At 47.5% G+C, this 25,868-nt stretch overlaps 1 protein-coding gene across 1 annotated transcript; it reads right to left on the bottom strand.

The window, feature by feature from the left end:
- Nucleotides 1-2,565: 2,565 nt before the first annotated feature.
- Nucleotides 2,566-25,514, bottom strand: LOC106490348 (putative deoxyribonuclease tatdn3-A). The gene is given in 10 exon segments (XM_067294561.1): nt 2,566-5,061; nt 6,917-6,997; nt 9,631-9,743; nt 10,718-10,773; nt 12,863-12,972; nt 13,511-13,573; nt 15,473-15,554; nt 16,934-17,007; nt 18,173-18,285; nt 25,448-25,514. Coding segments are annotated over 10 exon segments (903 nt in total). The 3' UTR covers nt 2,566-4,917.
- Nucleotides 25,515-25,868: the final 354 nt, after the last annotated feature.

Consider the following 25,868-nt stretch of genomic DNA (forward strand, 5'->3'; position numbering starts at 1 on the left):
AAAGAGAACAGTCCTTACTGATGCTAGGTGCTGAGCAGCATTTTGAAATGTGTTGCTTGAAACCTGCTAGCCAAAGGGTTTTTTTAAATACAGCCTTTTAGTTCCTGTTTAAGCTGGACCTGTCAGTGCAGATGGTTGATAAGCGTGTGGAGACAAAAGCAATGTCAGTAATCCCCACGACATCTCAGAGGGAGCAGCAGCGTAATCTCATTCCTGTATTATCTCGTTCCTATAATCACTTTCTTGGCTTGTGTGTCGTATGCAGGCAAGGCTGAGGGGTTACAGGCCCGCGTTCGGTGACCTCCCATCCACAGCACATCTCCCTCTTGCATCTCCCCCTGCCCCTTCAAGTACTGCGGAGGTCGTATAGCCTCCTACACTGCCTTCCTGTGCCGTGCTCACCACTCCCAGCACATCCAGGAAAAACCACGGGCCTTCCCGTGCATCGGCAGATGTGGCTCTCGGCCGTGGCAGCGCAGAGGAGGGTACTCATGTGATGGGACGTGGGTGGGCAGAGAGGAGCTGCTGTTGCAAAGGAGCACGGCCGGGGCTCCGTGTTGCTAGGCACCGTGCAGCCCTCGCCGCCGTGGGTCAGGAGCCTCGGCAAAACATTCCTTCTTCCCACTCAGTCTCCGAAATTTGGTGTGGCTCAGGTGTGTAGTTTCTTACACAGTTACGTATTACTTCAGTGAGAAATCTTTTCTTAAACCCTGCTTGATGCGTATGTGTATAGGAGCAGCGTCTGACAGGCCCCGTCACGGATTATAATTCCGCAGTTGTCGGCACAACACCATAATAAAAAGGTGGATTGTTCTCCAAAGAGCTTTAGGAAAATGCTGCGATATTTAAGTTTGTTAACAATGTTGGAAGTATTTTACTGGCTTCTGTGGAAAATACGTTGGTGTATGTTCAGCAAATAACATACTGCGAATTGTTCATGGATCTGTTAGAGTCTTATCAGATTTGTGTGTGTGTAGTAGATATGCTAAGCTACTGGAGTCTTAAGTTTCCTCATAGATTATTAGCTGGTAGTTTTTCACAAGATCAGGTGATCTAAGCCACAGTTTCTGATGTTATTTACAACATGAATATTTACACAAACACACACTTCAAAATATTAATTTGGCTGTGTTTGGTTTCCCGAAGTACTTAGCTGAACATCAGTAGTGATGGGTGCAGGCACCATAGATTTTTAGAGACTACTGGAGGTGAATCCTGAAGTCAGAGATCACAGGTATGTGTCAGAAAACTGCTTTTTTTAAAATAAAGTTATCTATATCAGATTCAGGTCCTTCCTGCCTTTTTCATTAATTCCAAGAAAAAGTCTGATTTATTTCTGCTTTTCTCCTTTGAAGTCAGATGCAGGGTAAATTCTTCAGAATTCTTCTGCCTGGCTTTGAGTTCAAGTGCTACTTGCTAGAACAACTTCGCCTTTTTAAGAAACAGGATGTCAAGGCGGGGAGAAGTCTAGTGGAAAACAAAAGAAACGTTAGCAAAGCCACAGAGCACAGAGCACAGCCCTATAGTCTGCTTTCACTTTAGGAACACTTGTTGGTGTTATACGTTGGTAGAAATATGCTTAAAACACACCTGAGACCATGCCTGCACTAGTTTTTGCCAGTTCGTGGTCACTGAAATCCAGTCATCTACGCTGTTAATCTGTTACGGCGATCCCTGGCGCAGTTTTGGCCTGGGCCAGTTGCCATTCGTCAGGCACAGTTCAGGATTAGCACATGCCAGGGCCCTTCCCGTCTCCCCGGGTAGTTCAGACGCAGCCACCCTTTTGGAAGGATGGGAGAATTTAACACCACAGGTGTAGCCAGGCTGTCAGCTGGCCTCGGGGCCAGGGAAAGGGCCGTGACCCTTTGGTTGAGTGGTATAGATGTAGCTTTGGAGTCCTAAGCAGCTCCTGTTCTTTTGAAAGAAGGTGTACACATTGATTTAAATCTGATTCATTTAACCAAATATTTCCATTGAATTTTGGATAACCTCAAACTCCATCCAAAGATAATATTTACTCTTTAAAGAGGGGAAACTAGGCTTTATTCTTCTCTCCTTTTCTTCCCTATTGCCACTCCATTGATTCCGTACAACACAGTGGAGCTATTGCCAGTTAGAGCTGTCAGAGTAAGATTAGAATCAAGCTTATGTTTTACAGTTGCAGACACATCTGGGGTTTCACTTCCCTAGCAACCAGACAGCACCATCTCCTTTACCCGCCTGACAGCATGCGGTTTCATTTGCTTTCTGCACAGGACTCCTGCTCAGAAGACACCTGTCTTCAAACAATGTCTGAGGCAGCAAAAAAGCACCTGATTGCCCTGAACATGGCAAGGGAGTCCAGATGTTTGTCAGAAGGGCAAAATGAGTCAGCCTGGCTCAGACCTCAGAGGAGACATTTCCCTCAAAGCAATCGGAGTTCGTTAGAGACCCGCAGGGAAAAAGAGCCCAAGCCTGATAGTGGAAGGAGTTCCTGGACGGAAGTTACCTCCCTTCACCATAAGGAAAGGAGACATTTTCCAGAAAGAAGTAAGTTTATTTACAACAGATCAACATGAGGTCAAATTCATCTCTGCCACAAACGTACTGATCTTGGTGAAGTAAAAAAAACAGGTTGAATTTGATGAGGTGAGGGCAATACAATTTCATATTTGGGGATATTTATCTCCAGAAGTAGCTTCCTAAGCAAGAAAGGAAAAGGCAAAACAAATTGACAGCATCAAGACAAAGTCTTAATACTTGTCTTCTGACTTTTTACACAGCTGTACTTCACAGGTTTCACAGCCATTACTTCTGATGTACATCCATTTGCACGAGAGCAGGGCCAAGGACATTGTTGCACAACAAGAGAAAGTTATCCTGTGAGAAACCTCCAATGCAGGAGTTCACTTAAAGTGCACATCCTTGGATTTCTACATTTCACAGAAAATTTATTAAGCTAAAAACAGAACACTGATGCCAAGGCTTACAGCATAAGTTTAACTTAAAACTGCTGCCATCCGTTTATAATTTACCCTCTAAACCAGAATTTAGGCCTCCCCTGACGATTTCTATTAGAGACAGAGAAAGAAATCACTCATGTAGATGCAAACATTATCAAAATTCTATTTTCCTGAAATCAGTGAAAACAGTAAGATATGTCTCATTTATCAGGCAGTCACTTGAAAACAGCTGATATTAATTTACACCCCAGTAATTATTTTCTTGTGCCCAAAACTCTAGATATCAGGCAGAAATTTTCACTGAAATTTTCAGGCTGGAGAAAATTATAAAGCAATTAGAAACACAATATCCTTATTTCAAGTGGTGTTATTGTTCCTCCTGTAACATATATTCCATTGAAAAAGAAACTTATTTTCATAACTATTTTCAAATTTTAATTTTATCTTGCAGATAATGCCATCTTTGGATGAAACATCGCTCAAAAGCTGCCTTTTTGTTTGAATCTTAGTCACTTCACAAAATAAAGGGAACCCAGCCATTAGAGTGCTGTTTTCACGGTGTATTTCTCTATCTAACACTCCTGGCTAGATTGTTTCAGTGATCTCAGTTCTTAGTTACATCCTTCTTCCAACCCTCAAAGCTGTATCTAAGCTATTCCCCACAAAAACCCACAGGTCAATCTATCTAAAATTTGAGCCCAAGTATAGGAATCTGAAGTGAACAAAGGAGCTGATTCATTAGGACTGTGACTGTAGAATGTTGCCAAAATACCAACGCTTCCTATAAATAAAATCAGAATTTTTGTATTGTATACATCAGGCACACAGTTAAGATTTCCTTTTTTTATGTGTTTCAGATTATGTTTTTCAGTCTTTACAGGCAAAAATCTAAACATTCTTTTATAATGCATTAACTCTCAGTTATGCTTTTCAATGCAAAAGTTGGTCTCTCATACAGCACAGGAAAACTTAAATGGCAGGAATGCCCTGGGTACTTGTCTTCCAGGTGAGCCATTTAAATAAGAAAACTACAGCAGTTTAAGAAAGGGACTTCAGAACAAGAATTCTGAAAACAAAAGAGAAGTGCTGAAGTTCCAGCTGAGCTAGAAATGAATGATTTTAGCAAGTTATTAATCAAATCTCAACAAGCTGGGCTTGAAAGAAAGTATGCAAGAGTCAGATGTTTACATTTCTTGATTGAAAAGCTGTTGGAAAATACAAGGAAAATGTAAACATCCTCTTCCTCCTATGCAGTCCTCATTCCAGCAAGATTTGCTCACTATCCCCACAAGGTAAGGCCATAATCCCCCTCAGAGAATCAGCATTTGTGATACAAGGCACTTAATGAAGTTTGTTTGTGGCTCCAGGTATTTTTCTGGTCACCTCAATTTTGGAACGTAACTGCCCACAGTAGGGCTGTTTTCGATGACCTGGCTTCAATTTATTAAGTATTGACAGGAATATAGAAGAATACTCTGACTCCAGTATCACAGTTCTGAATTTTAAAATATGGTTGAAATATGGGTGCTAATAAATTAGCAGGCTACTGTACTGTAAATAAGGTTAGAAATCAGCATTTCTAGATACCTTGATCCATTTAAAAGATGAAGAAGTGTACATCTGGTACCTCTGTTTTGCTGCCATCTGGTTTTCATTTTGTAATCGGCTATCAATTTGATATACCTAATGGAATTTTATCCTTGACTTTCTTACCAAAGCAGGTGGGGAAAAATTATGTACACAAAGTAATTTCTGTGTACAAAAGAATAAGCACATGTACAAATACAGTAAGTAAAATTTTTTGGGTTATTTACTCAGATGAACAGCTTATTTATATATTAGAAAAATTGTAATCTCCCTCTGAAACCTTTATATGCAATAAAAAGAAGTGCATATGCCTGCAAAAAATTAATAAAAAGCATAAACTGCAGAAGTGTTATCTTTGAGGAACATTTTCATTTTTTTTGACAAGTATTCATTCTTTCAAACGATCTTTAACTTTGGGGAAAAGCTTCAAGGCATTTTTTGTTGTTACTTCACAAACTCTTTCCACTGATACTCCTTTCAGTGCAGCAATGTACTGGCAGACAATCCTGATCTTCTCTGGTTCATTTCTTTCCTAAAAGATAATCAACAACAGTGTTTTGTGAGAGATACCAAATGAGATTGACCCAACTTATCAAGAGACTATGGAACAGAAGTGTTTACAAAAACCAGACTACATTTGTTAAGAAAAAATTGCCGAATTGCGATAGATATTATGGTGTCAGATATCTTGGGTAGGATTCACCTTACCAAATGCAGCCAGCTGCATCTGAGCCACTCGTCTAGATTCCTTCTATTCCCAATGGAAAGACATGGGAACTGCTAGGATGCAATTCGTCCCTTCCTAAATAGCACAACGGGGAGATAACTGCAGCTCCTTTACTAACACAAGCCATTTATCATCTCACTGTGTAAGAATTCAATAAAGTAAGAGGAATTGCTCCCTAAAAGTCAACTCTATTGACTATAACGAGATCCTAAGTGACTAACTCAAATGTAGACCTCTGTAGATGCAGGACATCTGCCTACAACTCCCACTCTCTGCTGTGTCTACAGAGGAACCTACAGCAATGCTGAAGGTGAAACCAGTGAGACCACCATTCAAAGCAACAAAGATAACACTTCTTCACTTTTAGGAGGTCTCAAATGACCTAAGAGTTACGGCAATTTAAGGCCATATACTCATGAAAAACACCATAACGTGACTTAACTTTTCCAACTCTCTTTCACTAGCTGATACATTGTGACTAGCCTGCCCCTTCCATGCACACACATCCTTCGAAAATTAGATGGAAGGGACATGATTTTGGATCCATTAAGAGCTTAGTACGGAAATGTGCTTGTATTTTTAAAGACAGATTGCAGACCCAAGCTTGAGAAATGCTGCTACTCTTGCTATTGAGGAAAACAAATATTTAGTAACAGCTGGAAGTTCCCAATTTCTCTCTGAAGAGGGGTTATCAGCAGGAAGAGAGCCATGTTCTTTAAAGGTCTAAATCTACTTGATAGGAAAGATGCTGGCTGACCTCAGCCTAACTGAAAATCAGCAGGAATTTTTTGTTTAGACTGAATAACAATAAAAGATGCCTGCCCAAGACCCTGGCTGTGATAACGCATTATGGATAATGCATTAACATTCCAGCAGCATTAATCATTTTAACAGGAACTCAGCCAGACAGACACCGACGGGGACTCTTTTCTGCTCCTTTGCTGGGAAACACTCCAAGCGTTCTCCAAAGACCCTTTCAGACAGTTGTCTTTTGCAGCACACCTGGCAGGATTTAAACTATTCAACATTAGCTGCAAGTCTCTCAGAGAAAATTCCCTGCCTTTTTTTGTCAGAGGAAGGTAAATCTAGTGTCTCAATCAGCCATGCCATTACTGCCACAGCCATCAATCAACGGGCAGCTCCTCAGGTGGGACAATCCCAGAGCATCTAGGCCTTTATGTGTTGTGAATTACAACATATAGGTCATCCAGATGTTTAGTGAGCTAGAGGAAAGCCTAGCCTTCTGCTTTCCTATCCTGCCTGCCCAGAAACCTGCTCGGCACTAGCCAAGCACCAGCTCCTCATGGTCCCATGGAGAAGGGAGGGTGCACAGCAACTCCCACAGTCACTTAGCACATGACAGGGTTCCTTGAGGTGTCGATGAAAATATTCATCTGTGTGTATTACTGGAGCAGCTGTCACATAAGGTCAGCCCAAAAGCTGAAGTGTTGACTTACAAATTGCTTCTCTATCTTGTGAGCTACTTGTGGCTCTTCTTTTTTTCGTAATAAGAACAGGCCAGTAAAAAAAAATAAAAATTAAAAAAGAATGTTACATAGTGCTAAGGCTCCAAAGAGCGCATGAACTTTAGAGAGAATATAGGGAAAGAATTTTAAAGAAGTTTAAAGGTAGGGACTAATCTGCCTATTTTTAACTGTACCTCTTTGTTTGGGCCAAGAGAAGGGGAATTGGTCTCCAAGCAAATGTTCTCCAGTGGAATCTGTTTAATTAACTTTGCTCGCTTGTGCAGCCAGGAAAATAAAACAAGAAAGAATAGCACATGAGAAGGTCAGTCTTGCTGCAGCAATCAATATAGCAACGTGCACTGTATTACTTACATGCAAAGTAAGTAACAGATCTGCCAGAGTGGCATTCAGACTGTTTAAGCCTTTGGAGATAATCCTATGTTTCCAATGAACTGCAAGCACAGGCTAAACAGAGTATTCATGTAGGTTAAGACCTCAGACAGTACAAAAGGCTTACACTTTTTATAAACCTGAGGAGGGGAAAGGAGAGGATCCTGATAATGGGTCCTGAGAATAACTCTGCTTTGGGTGCTTACTTCTCTCCATAGACTATACAACCAACTTTGCGTCCTAGGAGGAGCACAGGACAAAAGTTATGTGGGATCCCAAAAAACAGACACACAAAGCTGGTGAAAAGACACTGGTTATTTTAACGTCCTGGTGAAAGCGCTGCAGACAGGCACAACGGGACTGTAGCTCAGGCACACCATGATCAGAAACACCCCAAGCATTCCTGCTCCCGCCCTTTTTCCGTGAACATATAGGGAGAGTTTATTATTGCTTCCTTTTATCCAGGCAGTTCTAGCTTGCTCAGCAAGTATCATGTCAGCTCAGCTCAACCCTTCCCAGGGTAGACATGTGGGTGCTGGAAGCAAATGAATCTGTGCCTCCATGGGGCCGGAGGGAGGAAAGGGGGCAGCCAGAGCCCCGCTGCAGGAGCAGGGCTGGGCAGCGTTTCCCATGTGCCGCAGTGCCAGGACTCCCATGTGCAACTGCATTGGAGTTGCCTCTCCCCCCAGCTGCATTTGAGGCTGGCTCGGACACGGCACAGCAGCGCACCCTCGGCTGTGACCAGCTGGCTGGGAAAACGGCCAGGTTGGGAGGAAAAGCTGTGAGCAGCCTGGACCCAGCTGCCATCCTTGGACCTGCTCTGCTCCCCTTGGGGCTCGGCAGGGCTGCGCCTGCATCCAAGAGGGCACGGCACTGCCTGCCCTGCTGCCACCCCGGCTCCCCGTCCCCCGTGAAGCAGCCTGCTCCCACTGCTCCCTGGCCAGGGGCTGGGAGAGGCTGCACTTTTGTTTGGAAGTGTCAAAATCACAGAATCGCTGAGGTTGGAAGGGACCTCTGGAGATCATCTAGTCCAACCCCCCTGCTCAAGCAGGGTCACCTAGAGCACATTGCACAGGATTGCATCCAGGCGCGTTTTGAATATCTCCAGAGAAGGAGACTCCACAACCTCTCTGGGCAACCTGTTCCAGTGCGCTGTCACCCTCACAGTGAAAAAGTTTTTCCTCATGTTCAGATGGAAGTGTCTGTGTTTCAGTTTGTGCCCGTTGCCTCGCATCCTGTCACTGGGCACCACTGAAAAGAGTCTGGTCCCATCCTCTCGACACCCTCCCTTCAGATACTTGTACACGTTGATAAGATCTCCTCTCAGCCTTCTCTTCTCCAGGCTAAACAGGCCCAGCTCTCTCAGCCTTTCCTCATAAGAGAGATGCTCCAGTCCCCTAATCATCTTTGTAGCCCTTCGCTGGACTTGCTCCAGTAGTGCCACATCCCTCTTGTACTGGGGAGCCCAGCACTGGACGCAGTACTGCAGATGTGGCCTCACCAGGGCTGAGTAGAGGGGGAGAATCACCTCCCTCCACCTGCTGGCAACACTCTTCCTGGTGCAGCCCAGGATACCATTGGCCTTCTTGGCCACAAGGGCACATTGCTGCCTCATGCTTAACTTGGTGTCCACCAGCACTCCCAGGTCCTTCTCAGCAGAGCTGCTCTCCAGCAGGTCAACCCCCAACCTGTCCTGGTGCATGGGGTTATTCCTCCCCAGGTGCAGGACCCTGCACTTGCCTTTGTTGAACTTCATGAGGTTCCTCTCTGCCCACCTCTCCAGCCTGTCCAGGTCTCTCTGAATGGCAGCACAGCCCTCTGGCGTATCAGCCACTCCTCCCAGTTTTGTATCATCATCAGACTTGCTGAGGGTGCACTCTTTGCCTTCATGCAGGTCACTGATGAAGAAGTTGAACAAGACTGGACCCAGGACTGACCCCTGGGGGACACCGCTAGCTACAGGCCTCCAACTAGACTCTGTGCCACTGATCACAACCCTCTGAGCTCTGCCATTCAGCCAGTTCTCAATCCACCTCACTGTCCACTCATCCAGCCCACACTTCCTGAGCTTCCCTATGAGGATGTTATGGGAGACAAATCAAATGTATTGATTTTACCTGGGAAATACTGAAAAAGTTCAGCCTCTCATTTCAAAATGGGCAATTTTGTTTAAAAACAACAGCCAGGGCTGGGAGAGGCTCAGCTTCAAGTTGCTATATGAAGTTTCTCTCTCATGCTTTTTCCCAAATACCCCAAATCCCAATATCTCATTTTCTTTCCAACAGGGAAAAGGGAAAACCAGTTTAGGGGGGCATTGGCATGTTTCATGGCATGGCATTCACTGCCCAGCCAGGCACAGCCAACCCCTCCATCCCCGCTAGTATCACTTTTCCTCCTGCAGTGGTTCAGATACTGGAGAATGATAGCTGGAAAGGGAGGAGAAGGCAAAAGGCCAGGGCTTGTGCAATCCAGTTATAACCCTGCTGAAATGGCTTCCAGGAACTCTCCAAGGACTAACCTGATCTTGCCTTGCAACAGCCGGAGGAAAAGAAAAATAATAGCTGGCTTGTACCCCTTCCAGGGCAACAGATGGTCTTCCAGCGAAATTATGAAGCAGTACATCTTGAACACCTACAGCACACATAAGAAACCCAGAGAGGGAGCTTAGGACACTGGGATCAGGCTGCAGAGCTGAGCACCCCACAGGCTTTCTTATCACAGGACACAAAGGCACCAAGGTTACGGGTCAGGAGTACAATCACTAAAAAATACAAAGCTTGGACTTGTTAACCCTGCCTCCTTATGGCGAGATGGCTGCTGAGTCTGCCAAAAGTGCTCTTGAGCTTTCTTCAGCCCACTGACAGGTACGTGAGTACCAACCAAATAAACTTCTCATTGGTCAGCAGAGGACTGGTAATCAACACATTTTTCAATTAGCACCTGCCTGGCCCTTGCTGAGACTTGTAATTATGGGAGAAATCTTTACTGTAACAGCCCAGCTTCCTGGCTTCCAGATCTAAAACCCCTTATTTTTGTCCTGCTGCCTCCTGCCATGCTTATATTTTAGGCATAGATCCAGTTGTTTATTTTAAATGAGTGATGAGGGTATCCATCTTTTTTCCCCCATAAGGTAAGTCAAATTTGTAATATACAGATCTGCTTAAAATAGACCACAGGGAGAAAAAAAACTCCTGAAATCATACACTTCTTACTCTAATTCAAAAGAAAATGTATCAGATAATGTTGAGACAGCAGTTGTTTTGCTCCACTACTTTCCACCATTTCCCCCAAAGTTGCAATGCTCTCCCTGGTCTCTGTTTCATTAATTTTCCACCTGGCATGAATGTTCATACTTTGCTTTACTTACGTTACTAGATCAATACCGAGTAGCTCCCCCATACTTTCCACCTAGCACTGTAGACTTTACCAAATCTTGAAACATACATTCAAGGTGGAGATGCTTTATCATCACATCTGTGTAAATGGGGGGAATGCGTGTAATTCTTGTATGTGAATAGAATGATCCCAGAGACCAGTTACAAAAAAGAATGATATATAAACCCGTGCCCTATACCTACCATTTAAAAAAAGAGGAGCAATCCTACCTTCCTTCTTCAGGAAAGCAATCGTTTGCCTGCCAGCTGAGCGAGAGTGCACGTTCCTGCTCAATGGAAACACACGCGTTAGAAAAGCAGAGAGACACTGAACTTGTTCACCATTTTTATTCTAAATACCAGTTTGCTTACTTTTAGAAGGTGATACATTTCTTTTAGCAATAAAGAGCAGCTGTGGAAGAAAGCAGAGTTATACTTTGCACTCAGAGCACAGTCAGGAGATAAAAGTACAGGCCACTCGGGAAGATGGCCATGTGTGGGGCAGAATAGGGCTTGGCACCCTCTTGCTGCACGCAGCCATGGTAGTTGTGGAGGAGCAAGACGGACCTGTTTTTTATCCTTCTAGTTCCATCAGCTTTGCTGATGGTGCATGTCCACTGAACACAAACTGAGACCATGGCACTGAAGAGTTACCATGGATGGTGCCATTTGGTCTGTGCCCTTTTATTATTGAAAGCACGAAGGAAAAAAGCTGACTTCATTTCCAATCGCAGGGTGACTCTGCAGGGCAGGCAGTTTGAGGGAAGGAAATGGGCTACGAGGATGCTATCCTCAAGCAATTTCCCAAACCACATATAGAGAGATCTCCCTCTCCACAGACCCAGCTCCCCATGTTTTATGCTTTTGGCAGCAGAACACATGTCAGAAGTCACCTGTAAAGGTAGTTTCAAGTGCTGCTTTACACTGCCTCGCTCCTGATGCTGTTTTGACCAGGCCGTTACAGCCAGGCTGCACAGGGTGAGCCGGGGCTGCCCGGACTGGCCTTGATCGGGACAGTGATCAAAAGTCGCAAGCTGAGATAAGCCTTATTCCAACCCCACCTGCATAGCTGTTATGCCAGGTCCAAAGGGTGGAAGTGCAATAGCTGGCAGCGAATGATCCAACGATACCGGAGCCTGGAACAGCCTTTCCTGATGACTCAGACTGGCTCCATGGCCAGATTACACAGACAGTGCGGAGCAAAGCACTAGTGCTCCAGACCATCATCTTTAATTTCCTCCAAATATTTCTTTTCCAGTGGTCACTGCTGTTATTTCCTTTTTGTTCTTATTTGCATCCATCTGCAGTTTAAGAGAGGCTTTGATTATATTTAACTTGTTTTTATTCTCTTGTTCAGTGCCCCAGGCACCTATACAAATATAGTCATGACCTTTCCCCATGTGCACACACTGCATGCAGCGCGCATATAATAATACAGTTTGTGCGTGAAAACAAAGAAAATTAGATCTTGGTCCTCCTGAGGTTAATGGTTATATCATGAAACTAAAAATAAATTCTCCATAGCAATGCTTTTCCTAAATACTAATACATCAAGTACAGTAGAAAATCATATCTACAGTGGAACAAGGACTTTAGAACAGACAAAGGTCTACTTATATCAGTGTAACTCCAGTGATTTCTCAGGCTTACACCAAAATACCATAGCTGAGCTATAGAAGTTAATACACTAAGAAGTCTGCTTAAGAAGGGTTTCTTTCTCCCCTCCTGCCTCCTCCATTGTAAGCTGTATAGATCAAGGGCTGAAACCTGACCTAGAGTGAGCAGAGATTTGCCAAGAAGAGGACAGGAGGCCCACCTGTGTGGCACGGCCACGCACTGCCATGTCACTAGCAAAATTCCCTGCAGGAGAAAGCAGGCCCTCTTTAGTTTACTGCCTTGCTTCAATGGGAGCCTTTCCTCCACTACATCACATAGCACGGGATATAAAATAAAGGCTTGAGAATAATAATCACATGTCTCTATCCTGAGTGGTCCTATCTGGGGAGCATACCCCAGCTCTCATTGAAAGGTGGATGTGGATACAAACAGTGAAAGGTGAGAAACTGTAATATGGGGTCTCCTTTGGGGGAAAGGCTGGGAAGTCTCCCGCATTCTCAGCAGCAGCACAGCTGGAGAGGAACATTTCTCCAGTTAGTTTCTGGCAAAGATGCCACCCTCCTAGATGCAAGTGCTCACAAGTATTATTTTTATTTTTATAATCTCAAGCCATTGAATATTCGGATAAGCTCAAACTTCAAAACAATCCCTCGAGCTCTGTAAAGGATGCCTGTGGGGATGTAATGCAGGAAACAGGTGTCTAGCCGAGTTAAGGCCTGATGTATGAGGGAGACACTGTTTGAAAGGTTTCTGACTCACACGGGCAAGTCCAGTCATTTTTCTATAGCCAGCTGCAGCGCGAGAACTCTCTGCTGCTCCTCGCGTTGCTGCGGTGTGGGCACAAGCCATGGAGTGAAGTCCAGCCCAACCTGCACAAAGAACCATTTAAGACTTCACAAAATGTGATGAACTTCAAACGGTGGGGACCTAATGTTTTTGTTAGTTTAATTTTCTCATGAGAGAGTGGCAGAAGCTCTTATCAATGAAGCAACAGAGCAGAAAATAGCACCTTCTGAAAGGTGACATACCTGGAAATATAGTAACACATGAATAATAAAAATCAAGCAAACATGATGTCAGACATGAAAATACTCCTCCTGATAAAGATCTAGAGCAGCCTCTCTAGTTTCCCTACAATGTTTTCATTGCAGGAATCCAACATCTCAAAGATCTCCAATCAGTGCTCCCCCCTTGAGGGATTTTGCAATTTTCATTTTACTCTTGCAGCATTGTTTAGTCAGGAAAACAAAGTTTTGGGTTTTAATCTCAACTCGTTTCACATCTATTTGTGCAGAGCAATGCAAGCAACAGCAACCAGAGATTACAATGTGTTACACGCACCTTCACCCAGTTTGCATGTAGTCAAATCAAGTAAACTCTGGTTATACAGAAATCAAAGCACATTACCTCTCTAATGGCCACCAGTTTATCTTTGTATTTCTCGAAGAGAGGGAGGGCAGATTCCAAGTCCTGTAATAAACCAGCTACAGCTCACGCGTTTTGTAAAAACAGCTGGATGGTAAGTTGAGTCAAGGCAAATAAAACCACACATCTGTATTATCACGCATCTTGAAATGCAAATAAAAGCAGAAAACCAAACATTCTGTCTTCATGATGAAAATAACAGTCTAGGGCATAGGGGATCAGTCTACTGTGTTACTAACAACTTCTGAATAATCTAATTCAGCCCTTTAAGAAGGAAATGAAAAGATTTCAAAGAGCGCTGGAGAGGTGCTAGTCCAGGTAACTCTGCTAACGAGTGGAGAAAGAAAGACCCCATTCTTCCTCATGTCTCATTAGTTGGCTGGGCAAGGCCTGATCTTCTGAGAGTCAGGAAACCTCTAAGAAGGGAGTCTCAGCAATTTAATGCATCCCTGGTAACCTGGTCCTAGGTGGTGTACTTCCCAGAGAAATGGTAGTTGTGGGTGCTGGGGAACAGGTCTCATTGAACCAGCCTACCAGACTGGTCACTCACTGCCTTTTCAGAGGAGACATGGAGCTGAGCCCTTCCTCACCTCAGGCTATTAAAGAGCACAGGGTCATTTGCACCTCAACAAATAAAAGGGCATCTTAAGGACTCTGTGAGGAAGCTCTGAGCATCCTGATACCGCAGCAGCCTCTGGGTCCTGGTGAAGGAACCACCTTCAGGTTGGCCAACAAGGCTATGATAATGGCAGAGGGTTACGGTACATCCAGGTTTTCTTAGACAAATCCTCTTTTCCTGCCCTAAAATTTTGTCCTTGGAAAAAGAGGGGTTTGGAAGGTTTTCTGGGACTTCTTGGCACTTAGGAGCCTTTTTGAATAAATGTTCCCCCGACACAGGGAGATTGGCTATATATGCACTGCACAGAGGGGATGATTTCAGAGCATGCTGACATCTGCACATGCATGTCAGCCCATGTTAGCCCAGCGCACGGGCACTTGTCATTGCCCAAGTCAGCCCAGAGGTCCTGTGTAGTACAGAGCTGAGTTTCCACCCAGAATTTCCCAGGCAGGAATAATGACCCCTAAATAGATGGGAAATTATCCAGTGATGCTTTGATTGGAGCTCCCCACATGGTGCTCCAGTTGTTCACTTCCTCCCACTTTGTTGTGTGTCCAGAAACGTTCTCAGCACAAAAACGCTCTCTGTACATATTTATAGCACTAAGCCAGTGCCAGCCAGGACTTCAAAGCTGCCCTGCTCCAGGCAGCGCACTTCACAAGGACAGGCCTTCCTGCTAGATAATCCCAGGCCCTCCCCGCTCCAGGGGGACACGGCCAGCCGGCCATGCATGGATGCAGCACCGAGGACGTCCCAGTCAGCAGGTCTGGGTCCACCCCGGAGACGGCTGCACCACACCTGCACACATCCCTGTGGAAATCAGTTAGCGGGGTTATGCCGTCTCTTAATCCACATTTTGGCGACTGTCAACAAAGTGTTCCTGGGGAGAGCCCAGTGGGTACCCGCAGGCGCTGGCAGCACCACGGGGGAGGATTTAGACGTAGAGGGACCTGGCAATACGGCAGCCGGGAGTGCTGGTGCCATGGGGCAGGACTGCAGCACTGCGCTGGGAGAAGCGAGGACGTAGAAGACCGGGATTACTGCGGTGGGGAGGTCACAAATCCCTGGGAAACAGAGCTTGACTGGCCGTGCCGCTCACAAGATAACTTGTCTTCTACTAACGAGGGACACGTACTTTATCTGTATTGAGGCCGGTCCCTGACAAGGAGTCAAGTGCCTGTTTTCGCTCGTTAGTGACAGAAGATATAGCCCTGGTAAAGCAAAAGCACCAGAGCCAAAATAGGCTCGTTCAAGAAGTCAAAAACAGGCTCCACACACGGTAACAGAAGTAGGAGATGGCCACGGGAAGGAGCTGGGCACCTCACCTGGACTGTGGCGCTGTGCCATCCTTCCGCACCGCTCCGGATCGGGTGAACCCCGAAGCACGGCATGACAGAGCTGGGGTACCTGGGGGGCACAGGAGATGGCAGGGACACGTAAGCAGCGGTTCCCCCCAGCCAAGGCGGCCCCCTGCCGCGCAGCAAGCGGCAATCCTTGCACTGACACAGCCAGCCGCGGTTGCTTGCAATACATTTAGGGAGGGCAGCAAAGTGCTCCGTCCCTGGAGGGTTTGCTGCCCTGCAACAGCTGTGTGGCAACAGCTCGACCCCGGCAGGTGCGACCAGCGCAGCGGCTGGCACGGCTGCAATGCGGCCACAGCGAGGCTTGGGCGGCGCTGCTGCCGACCCTGTCATCCTGCCCCTCCGCGCACCTTTGTGGCTTTTCCACGTCTCACTTTCTGCATTTGCAAAGCAGGCGGAGGCGGCCCTGCTTCCCCCACACCAGCGCTGCTTCCCGGCTTTTCCGGCAGTGGCGCACCGGCCTGTGCCAGAGGCCAAGGGTTTGCTCAGCCGCCCCACAGCACCAGCCCTCTGCTGCAGCCAGCCGGGCTCAGCCACATTCAGCAGCCGCCTTTAGAGGCCGTGGAGCAACCACGTCTGCCTTTGAAGGCATTATATGCAGGCATATTACCTCGCCCAGGCAATGCAGACAGCACCCATTCATTTTGATTTTGACCATCGCTTTGGTAGGACATTAGGTCCATCCCCAAGCCTTGTCACAGGAGTAGCTTGCTCTTCACGTAACAACCCCTTGAAAACAGGCCAGATTTCTGTGCATGTGCCACTCTTCTGCACTTTTTTCAGCTTTGCCATAAGTTTTTTTATACCATCTGCACACTCGTCTCATGACAAGTTCTCCACGCACCAGTGGCTCTGTGCAATGAAGCCTCCTGCGACAGCTAACCCAAATGACAGCACTGCACATTACGCTGTTTCCCAGGGGAGAGAGGGGCTACGTCTCTGATATTCCTACAAGCTCCTCATCCTCATGCCTCACTGTTTTTCAGGCAAACCGTATCATCGTTTCTATCAGCAGCCCCAGGCTGCTCCCCAAGGAGGGAGCAGGGCAAATGCTGGAGCACAGCACTGAGCACTGGGGGACACACATATTAATTCCTGGTCCAGCCATGGATTCATCAGGGCCATGGTCCCCACTGTGTTTGCTCACTGCTTTGTCATTCACAGCAGCCTCAGAATTGCCACGTCTGAAGGTCACTGCACAGTGCTGCACACATGTCCCGGGCAGTGAGGGATCTCATGCCTGTGCCCCAGCTAATTCAGGCTGATAGAGAAACCAGCCCCAGCACAGGACATTAATGGATGGATAACCATCTCCGGCAGAGGAAAATGCTGAGACAACTAAGTGCTATAGCAATTTGTATCCTCTCTTTGATCTCAGCTGTATCATTGTACTGCATATAGAAAGCAAAGAGTAGAACAACAAACCTTTCTGCTAAGCCAATAACTTTCTCAAATTCATTTTCCTGCTCTGTAACGGAAACAAAAGCTTGAACCCCGGCCTGCATAAATGAAAAAACAAACAAAAGCAGGAGCTCATTAGTGATGAAAGTTGCATTTCCATCTAATTATTTATTTGTTTCTGCTTCTAAAGAACCTATCTATGCATTGCGTAGGAGCCTGCTGGAAGCACCTTCAGTAGAAGACTTCGGTTAATTTGTTTAAACTCTTATCACAATAAACAGCAAGATTAAAGAGTGTATCATCTACTTGGCCTCATCACCATCTCCTCACTTGTTCCCATGTTAAAATCTTGAAAAACAAATCATCCTCACAGTATGCCCCGCTGTTCAACACACTCATGCCCTGCTAGTCCACGACTACCACAAGTGCCAGAACAAGGGCCCTCAGAGAAGATGCTCCACCTCAGTCCCTCCAACACCACCTGAGCAAGCACAAACGGCTCAAAGGATCCTCAGCTGTTGCTCCTGAACTCAGAGGTGATTTCCAGGACCTAAGGAGTCCAAGTGACTTACGCTGAACCTTGTAGCGGCTGTTACACCCACTCCACCCTTGCAAGTCACTTGACCTTCACTCAATGTTACCTCAGCCTTCTTCCCTTTAAGTCAGGCAAACAGCTTGGCAGGGGTGGTCAAAGGGCAGCTGACACCAACCAGCCAAGGCAGTGCAACTCCCATGTCCTTCCAGCCCCCACTATCGACTCAGGGTGTTCATTGAACCAGGAAGACGCAAAGTGTCTCAGTGTGATTTCATAACATATACAGTGAACCACTATTTTGTCTCTTTTCACAGGCAAATCAATTTTAGAAGCTTTCTAGGTCTCCAAGCTCTGCACCATGGAAAGCACCTTCCCATCATTATTGTCATCCTGCACCCCCCTGCTTATTTACGGCTTGTCCGGAGCTGTGCATTCCTGTAAGCCCTTGCGCGCGGAAGTCCCCAGTGCACACAGCACATCTGTGTACTACATTTTAAGCCTGGAAAGAACCAAGGGGCAAGGTGCTTTTTTCCAGTGGGCTGCTGTAGGGGAAAAGAAACTGCCCGTCTGCACCGCCAGCTGGGCTGCGCAGCACAGGGGCAGGGGGAGTCTCACACGCCATGTAGTCAACTCAAGAGCCAGCGCAGTATCAGTAAAAAAGAATAACACCGAATAATGAGTGAGGCGCTCTGAAGGTACTGAGGAATTGTGTCAAAGAAATCACAAACCTTTCTTGATTTTTCTATCACATCATGTACATCCTGCAAGAGAAAAAGACATAAGGTGTCACTCAAAGGACAATCAGTTCTGCTGCTTGTAACATCCAAGGGAAAGGTGGTGACTAAAGGCGTCAGATGGGAGCTTGGGACTTCTCATATTGCTACAGACCTCCTATGCCATTGGGCAACTTATTTAACTTTTGTGCTCTACTTTTTGCAGACACAAACCCTAGGAAACCCTGCTTTTCCCAGGGGTGTTGTGAGAGGGAGTTCGCAGGTGCGGTTAGCGCCTCAGGGAAGTTGATGGCATAGCCAAAAAGAAAAGCTGGGTCTCCACTGAATTTCTCTCTCATTTGTCCTCACTTTTGCTGAAAGCTAAACATGGCATCCAGCTAAATTTGCACCAGGTCCTGCCCCCAGCACATCCCTTGCAACTCCAGTGTCCGGGGCTAGGATGCCTGAGGGCACGGGGCCAGCCCAGGCAGCTGGAGGCTGCACGGGGGCTCAGCCTAGACACCCCTGCTTCTCACACCAGCCCTCGAGGGAAAAGAGGGTTTCATGGGGAAGCAATCTGTTTTAAAGAGCGCTGGTTGTGCAGGGCAGCTCCTCCAGGACGGGTTCTGCTCTGTGCCACTGCCCCCAGGCGTTAGCCCGGCACAGCGGGCAGACAGAGGAGCTCGCCGGCGAATCCCCGGGCACGCAGGCAGCCTGAGTGAGCCTGTCGAGGTAGAGGCACCGGACGCCTACAGAGAGCAAGGAGGTTCCCAGCTCACAAACCGCCCTTCTTCTCTTCCTTCCCATGCACTCCAGGGCTACCAGCAGGCCTGCACAAATGCTTTAAGAAGTCAAGCTTTCTGCACAAAGAAATGACATTCATCTCACAGCCTGCTGCAGGCAGCTGGAGAAGAGTTAGCAGAGCGAAGCTAACAGCAACCAGAGAGATGGTATTACTTCTGATCCTTGTTTTATGTAAGAGAAGCCAAGATGGAGCGGGATGACACTGCGTTTTCTTTCTCCAGAGCATTAAGGCCACAGAAGCCGTGCCTTAATTCAGATGCTCCCAAGAAGAGATCGGAGCCAGCCTGCCCCCATGCAGCCCCTGCCAGGCTCGTGCGCCCTGCGAGTGCCGCGGCCAGGCTGGCACAACACGGGATATCCCCACCAGCAGCTCAGCGGGGACGCTGACCACCCGTCAGCGCCGCAGCGCAGGCACCCGCGTACGCCCCGCTCCCCCCCAGGGAGCAGCGCGACCGTCATCCCACCTGGCTGAACTCCCCGGCTGCCAGGTGGCAGTGGCAGTCGATGCAGCCCCCCTCCTGCATGCTCCCAGGCTGCCCAGAGCCCCCGGCACGCGGGCCCGGCGTGTGCTCTGGGACTGCCGCAAAGTGGCACTGGGCAGCAAGCTGCGGCTCCCGCCGCCTCCCCAGCCGCGCGCTCAGGCCGAGGACGGCAGGAGCCAGCGGCCGAGCGGTTGGACGCAGTCTCAGAGGGCCCGTGCCCTTATCAGCTGGCCTCGGCACGGGACAGAAGCCCTTGCAATCAGCCCGGGGCTGAGCCCTGCCACTTCCCTGCTGCCTGTTCCTCAGCCCGGAGCCGCAGGCAGGAGCGTTTCTACAGTCTTTTGCAACGGCTCAGGTTAGAAATCATTATTTTGCCAGATGTGATGGGGCTAGGCCTGAGCTGGAGCAATGCTAGCCATCTGCAGAGAGAGGGATTTTGAGCAGAGTGAATACCCAATATGCCCACTTGGACAGAACTGGTGTTTTCACCTAGGGCTAAGAATTTCATAGGTGCCAGCAATGTAGGCCCAGACTCAGCAAACAGTTGGGCATATGCCTCACTTTGCTTTCACTGGGAGCAGCTCCATACATAATTGCATCCCCATGCAATATTGGGAGGCTTTCCTTTGCATGGTCAGCATGAAGCACCTGTAAGGTTACCCAGTATCACCTTTTTAGCATCTCCTATGACAACATAACTAATAATGATTAATATAAATCATACTACTATTCTTAAGAATGTTGCACACCTGTTTTCTAGCACCATCTGCAGGCAAACTCTGTTTTCCACCCAACTTAGTGGAAACGGAGCCTGTAGATCCAGGATAACAAAAGGCTCTGACTATTCTGGGTCAAAGATCCCGCAGACGTTCAGGTGTTTGCTGATCTGAATCGTCATTGTAATAAAGACAACAGATTTACATTCGGTTGTTTGCTGGAGGAAGAAGACTGTTCAGCAGCGTGTTTAAACTTAATAAGCTAACTCTAAGTAAAAGTCAGAACAATACTGCTTCTCTGCAAAAGCCAGTGAAAAAAACCTCTGACAATGCCGTTTTAAGAAATTGAGGAAGAAAACATAGAGGACAACCAAATGCCTAAGATGAGTGGCACTTACATTACAAGCTTTTCTTCCTGAGAGTTGATACCTTCTCCTGTCAAATGTTTCTTCAGACAGAAAAAACAAAAGACCTTTCTTGCTGAACTCTAAGACAAGAGTATCAAGCCTTAAACTATTCGCAGTGAGGAACCCAATTTCCAAGTCAGGTCAATATTCTCTTTCCTCTCTGTCCCACCCCCAAAAAAGGTATGAATCATCATCAGATAATTTCATAGCAGTGCTTTATTAACCATTTCCAAAAGGGCCAAGAGGTAAGATACCTAATCAGTAAGGCAGAATGGAGTCCAGCCTGAAAAATCACATAGCTACCAGAGACCTAGAAGAGACGAGCCAAAATTGTAAAGCCAGATGCCTTTGATCTTGCCAGAGGTTTGTATGATGCATGATGCATGATTTTGTATCAGAGATGGTCATGGACAAAATTAATACTCATAACATCATAGAAGAAGGCTGGAAACTGGTCACTGCTCGTGGGAGAAGAAAGGCTCCTACTCCTCCTGAAGACCTGAAGCTGAAGAACAGGTTTAGTGCCCTCCAGGATGAGGAGGAGATGGGCATGGCTGCAAGGGAAGTACCTGGGACAACAGACCCTGTGCCCTGCCGGAACGCCCGGAAGAAGCGGTGGGTGATTGTTGTGGGGGACTCCCTGCTGCAGGGGACGGAGGCATCTATCTGCCGACCTGACCTCTTGTCTAGAGAGGTTTGTGGCCTGCCAGGGGCTCGTGTGAGAGATGTCATGCAAAGACTGCCTAGGCTCGTCCATTCTTCGGACTGTTACCCACTGCTGCTCTTCCATGTGGGCGCCAATGACACCAAGGGCAAACTGGAGACCATCAAGCAGGATTTCAGAGCTCTGGGGATGGTGGTCAAGGGTCTGGGAGCCCAGGTCATCTTCTCCTCAATCCTGCCAGTGAGGGGGATGGATGAGAGGAGGAGGAGACGGACTTTCCAGGTTAACGACTGGCTGCGCCGCTGGTGTTGGCAACAGGGTTTTGGTTTCTATGACCATGGGACCCTGTTTGAAGATCGACAACTGATGGCGAGAGATGGGATCCACCTCACGAGGCGGGGCACGCAGGTCTTTGTCAACAGGTTGGCCAACCTGGTAAGGAGGGCTTTAAACTAGGAAAGATGGGGGGAGAGTTATAGTGACAGGGTAGTTGGCAAAAGACAGCTCAAGTCAGGATGCCTCCAACAGGTGAATGCAGCCAGGGAAGTGCGCATGGGATGTGGCTATGGAGGACCCTCTTTTACCCCTCCTGGGAAACCTGCATGCTCGATCACCTCCCTGAAATGCCTGTACACCAATGCATGCAGCATGGGGAACAAACAGGAAGAACTAGAGATGTGTGTGCGGTCGCAGGGCCATGATCTCATTGCCATTACAGAGACATGGTGGGATAGCTCACATGACTGGAGTGCTGTCATGGATGGCTACGTGCTTTTTAGGAAAGACAGGCCAGGAAAGCGAGGTGGTGGAGTTGCTCTTTACGTGAGGGAGCAACTGGAATGTATTGAGCTGTGCCTAGGGGCGGATGAAGAGTGAGTCGAGAGCTTATGGGTAAGGATTAAAGGGCAGGCTAGCATGGGTGACACTGTTGTGGGTGTTTACTACAGGCCACCTGATCAGGATGAGGAAGTCGATGAGGCCTTCTACAGACAGCTGGAAGTAGCCTCACGATCACAGGCCCTGGTTCTCATGGGGGACTTCAACCACCCCGATATCTGCTGGAAAGACAACACAGCTAGGCACAAACAGTCCTGGAGGCTCCTGCAGAGCATTGGTGACAACTTCTTGACACAGGTGGTGGAGGAGCCAACAAGGAGAGGTGTGCTGCTGGACCTCGTACTAACAAACAAAGAAGGACTGGTGGAAGATGTGAAGGTCGGGGGCAGCCTTGGCTGCAGTGACCATGAGATGGTGGAGTTCAGGATCCTGCGAGGAGGCAGCAGGGCACTAAGTAGGATCACAACCCTGGACTTCAGGAGAGCAAAATTTGGCCTCTTCAGGGACCTACTTGGAGGAATCCCATGGGTGAGGGCCCTAGAAGGAAGGGGCATTCAAGAGAGCTGGTTAATATTCAAACATCACTTCCTCCAGGCTCAAGAGCGGTGCATCCCTATGAGTAGGAAGTCAAGCAAAGGAGGCAGGAGACCTGCATGGATGAGCAAGGAGCTCCTGGCAAAACTCAACCAGAAGAAGGAAGTATACAGAAAGTGGAAAGGGGGACAGGCCACTTGGGAAGAATATAGGAACGTTGTCAGAGTATGCAGCGATGCGACGAGGAAGGCTAAGGCCCGTTTGGAATTAAATCTGGCAAGAGAGGTCAAGCACAACAAGAAGGGCTTCTTCAAATACATCAGTAGCAAGAGGAAGACTAGGGAGAATGTGGGCCCTTTGCTGAATGGGGTGGGTGCCCTGGTGACGAAGGATGAAGAGAAGGCAGAGTTACTGAATGCCTCTTTAGCTTCAGTCTTTACTTCTCATGCCAGCCCTCAGGAACCCCAGATCCTGGAGGCAAGAGAAAAAGTCTGGAGAAAGGAAGACTTTCCCTTGGTCGAGGAGGATCGGGTTAGAGATCATTTAAGCAAACTTGACACCCACAAATCCATGGGCCCCGATGGGATGCACCCACGAGTGCTGAGGGAGCTGGCGGATGTCATTGCTAGGCCACTCTCCATCATCTTTAAAAGGTCATGGAGGACAGGAGAGGTGCCTGAGGACTGGAAGAAAACCAATGTCACCCCAGTCTTCAAAAAGGGCAAGAAGGAGGACCCAGGGAACTACAGGCCAGTCAGCCTCACCTGCATCCCTGGAAAGGTGATGGAGCAGCTCATCCTGGAGGCCATCTCCAAGCATGTGGAGGAAAAGAAGGTGATCAGGAGTAGTCAGCATGGCTTCACCAAGGGGAAATCATGCCTAACCAATCTGATAGCCTTCTCTGATGGAATGACTGGCTGGGTAGATGAGGGGAGAGCAGTGGATGTTGTCTACCTTGACTTCAGCAAGGCTTTTGACACTGTCTCCCATAACATCCTCATAGACAAGCTCAGGAAGTGTGGGCTAGATGAGTGGACAGTGAGGTGGATTGAGAACTGGCTGAATGGCAGAGCTCAGAGGGTTGTGATCAGTGGCACAGAGTCTAGTTAGAGGCCTGTAGCTAGCGGTGTCACCCAGGGGCCAATACTGGGTCCAGTCTTGTTCAACTTCTTCATCAATGACCTGGATGAAGGGACAGAGCGCACCCTCAGCAAGTTTGCTGACGACACAAAACTGGGAGGAGTGGCTGATACACCAGAGGGCTGTGCTGCCATTCAGAGAGACCTGGACAGGCTGGAGAGGTGGGCGGAGAGGAACCTCATGAAATTCAACAAAGGCAAGTGCAGGGTCCTGCACCTGGGGAGGAATAACCCCAGTCACCAGTACAGGTTGGGGGTTGACCTGCTGGAAAGCAGCTCTGCTGAGAAGGACCTGGGAGTGCTGGTGGACACCAAGTTAAGCATGAGGCAGCAATGTGCCCTTGTGGCCAAGAAGGCCAATGGTATCCTGGGGTGCATCAGGAAGAGTGTTGCCAGCAGGTCGAGGGAGGTGATTCTCCCCCTCTACTCAGCCCTGGTGAGGCCACATCTGCAGTACTGTGTCCAGTGCTGGGCTCCCCAGTACAAGAGGGATGTGGCACTACTGGAGCAAGTCCAGCGAAGGGCTACAAAGATGATTAGGGGACTGGAGCATCTCTCTTATGAGGAAAGACTGAGAGAGCTGGGCCTGTTTAGCCTGGAGAAGAGAAGGCTGAGAGGAGATCTTATCAACGTGTGCAAGTATCTGAAGGGAGGGTGTCGAGAGGATGGGACCAGACTCTTTTCAGTGGTGCCCAGCGACAGGACATGAGGCAACGGGCACAAACTGAAACACAGACAGTTCCATCTGAACATGAGGAAAAACTTTTTCACTGTGAGGGTGACAGCGCACTGGAACAGGTTGCCCAGAGAGGTTGTGGAGTCTCCTTCTCTGGAGATATTCAAAACGCGCCTGGATGCAATCCTGTGCAATGTGCTCTAGGTGACCCTGCTTGAGCAGGGGGGTTGGACTAGCTGATCTCCAGAGGTCCCTTCCAACCTCAGCGATTCTGTGATTCCCTTATTTTCTTCACTGATCTAGTAACCTCCCCAGGAAGACAAAGCCTCCTGTTCCTTAGCTGGCCCTCAGAATAGTTAAGTGACATTTATAACTTACTTAGCTTGTTGCTTTTTTATAGTCAAGAAAATTTTGGTGTTTCGACAGGTCCACACCCACACAGGTCCTGTGAGGCAGCAGACTATTCAGTTTTTAGGCCACTGGCCAATGAAGCATAATCCACAGCTTCAAGGTATGTATCCAATATGCCCATACAGCAGACAGGCACCTCCAATATCTCACAAAATTGGTGCTTGTCTCCCTCTCATATCCCATCACTCCTGATATTGATCAGTCAGAAAAGTAAAAAAAGTCCTTGAAATAAGACTGAACTCAAGGCTCCTCCTTCCCAAACTAGTTACGGCTTCCTTCCAGCCCATAGTTTCTCTATATAAAATAGAATACGGTCCAAAAAGAAAAACAAACAAAAAACCCCACAAAAGCAAAGCAGAACCTTCTCAAAATAGCAAAGATCATTAGTCACATGTCTTCTGGGACCTATTGGAGATGTTGACCTGAATCATCTTGAACAGAGAAAGGAGTGAATCCAACTGACCTCCATCTGGGAGCAAGCAACTACTGAGTTACTGTATACAAGGGAAGAGGTAGGAAAGAGAAGAAGGGCTACAGCTCTTCTCCTTCCAACTCTGTTTTGAAAGAAACTGGAGTTGCTGCTTCTGCACTACTCTCAGAGTCCAATCAACAAGACATACCGAAAACATCTGTCCAGCTGAGCTTTTCAAATGGCTCAGATAGGGATGTGTACTGGAGCTTATGCATTACATGAGCAGGCCCATAACTGAGCGACTTCCACACATGCACAAGAGCAGAAATTAAGGAATGAGGAGGACATTAAGCATTGAACATTAGCCATATCCCAGGCTAGGAGCAGCTGAGCAAGGAGTCTGCGAAACTAAACTTTGACTTAAATGCCAAATTTTGTGGTGCTCTTCTTTACATTCATTCAGAGACATGAGGGAGAGATGCAAATGAACGATCTAACTTTACCTCATCTTAGATACGACAGTGATGTGTACAGAACAACGTCCTCGAGAAATTCACACTATCCATTGTAACATGCATCTATGTAACAGTGTGCTCATTTCTTGGACTCTCCTACAGCAGAACTCCAGT

The sequence above is a fragment of the Apteryx mantelli genome, chromosome 3 (genome assembly GCF_036417845.1).
Source record: "Apteryx mantelli isolate bAptMan1 chromosome 3, bAptMan1.hap1, whole genome shotgun sequence".
Taxonomy (NCBI): domain Eukaryota; kingdom Metazoa; phylum Chordata; class Aves; order Apterygiformes; family Apterygidae; genus Apteryx; species Apteryx mantelli.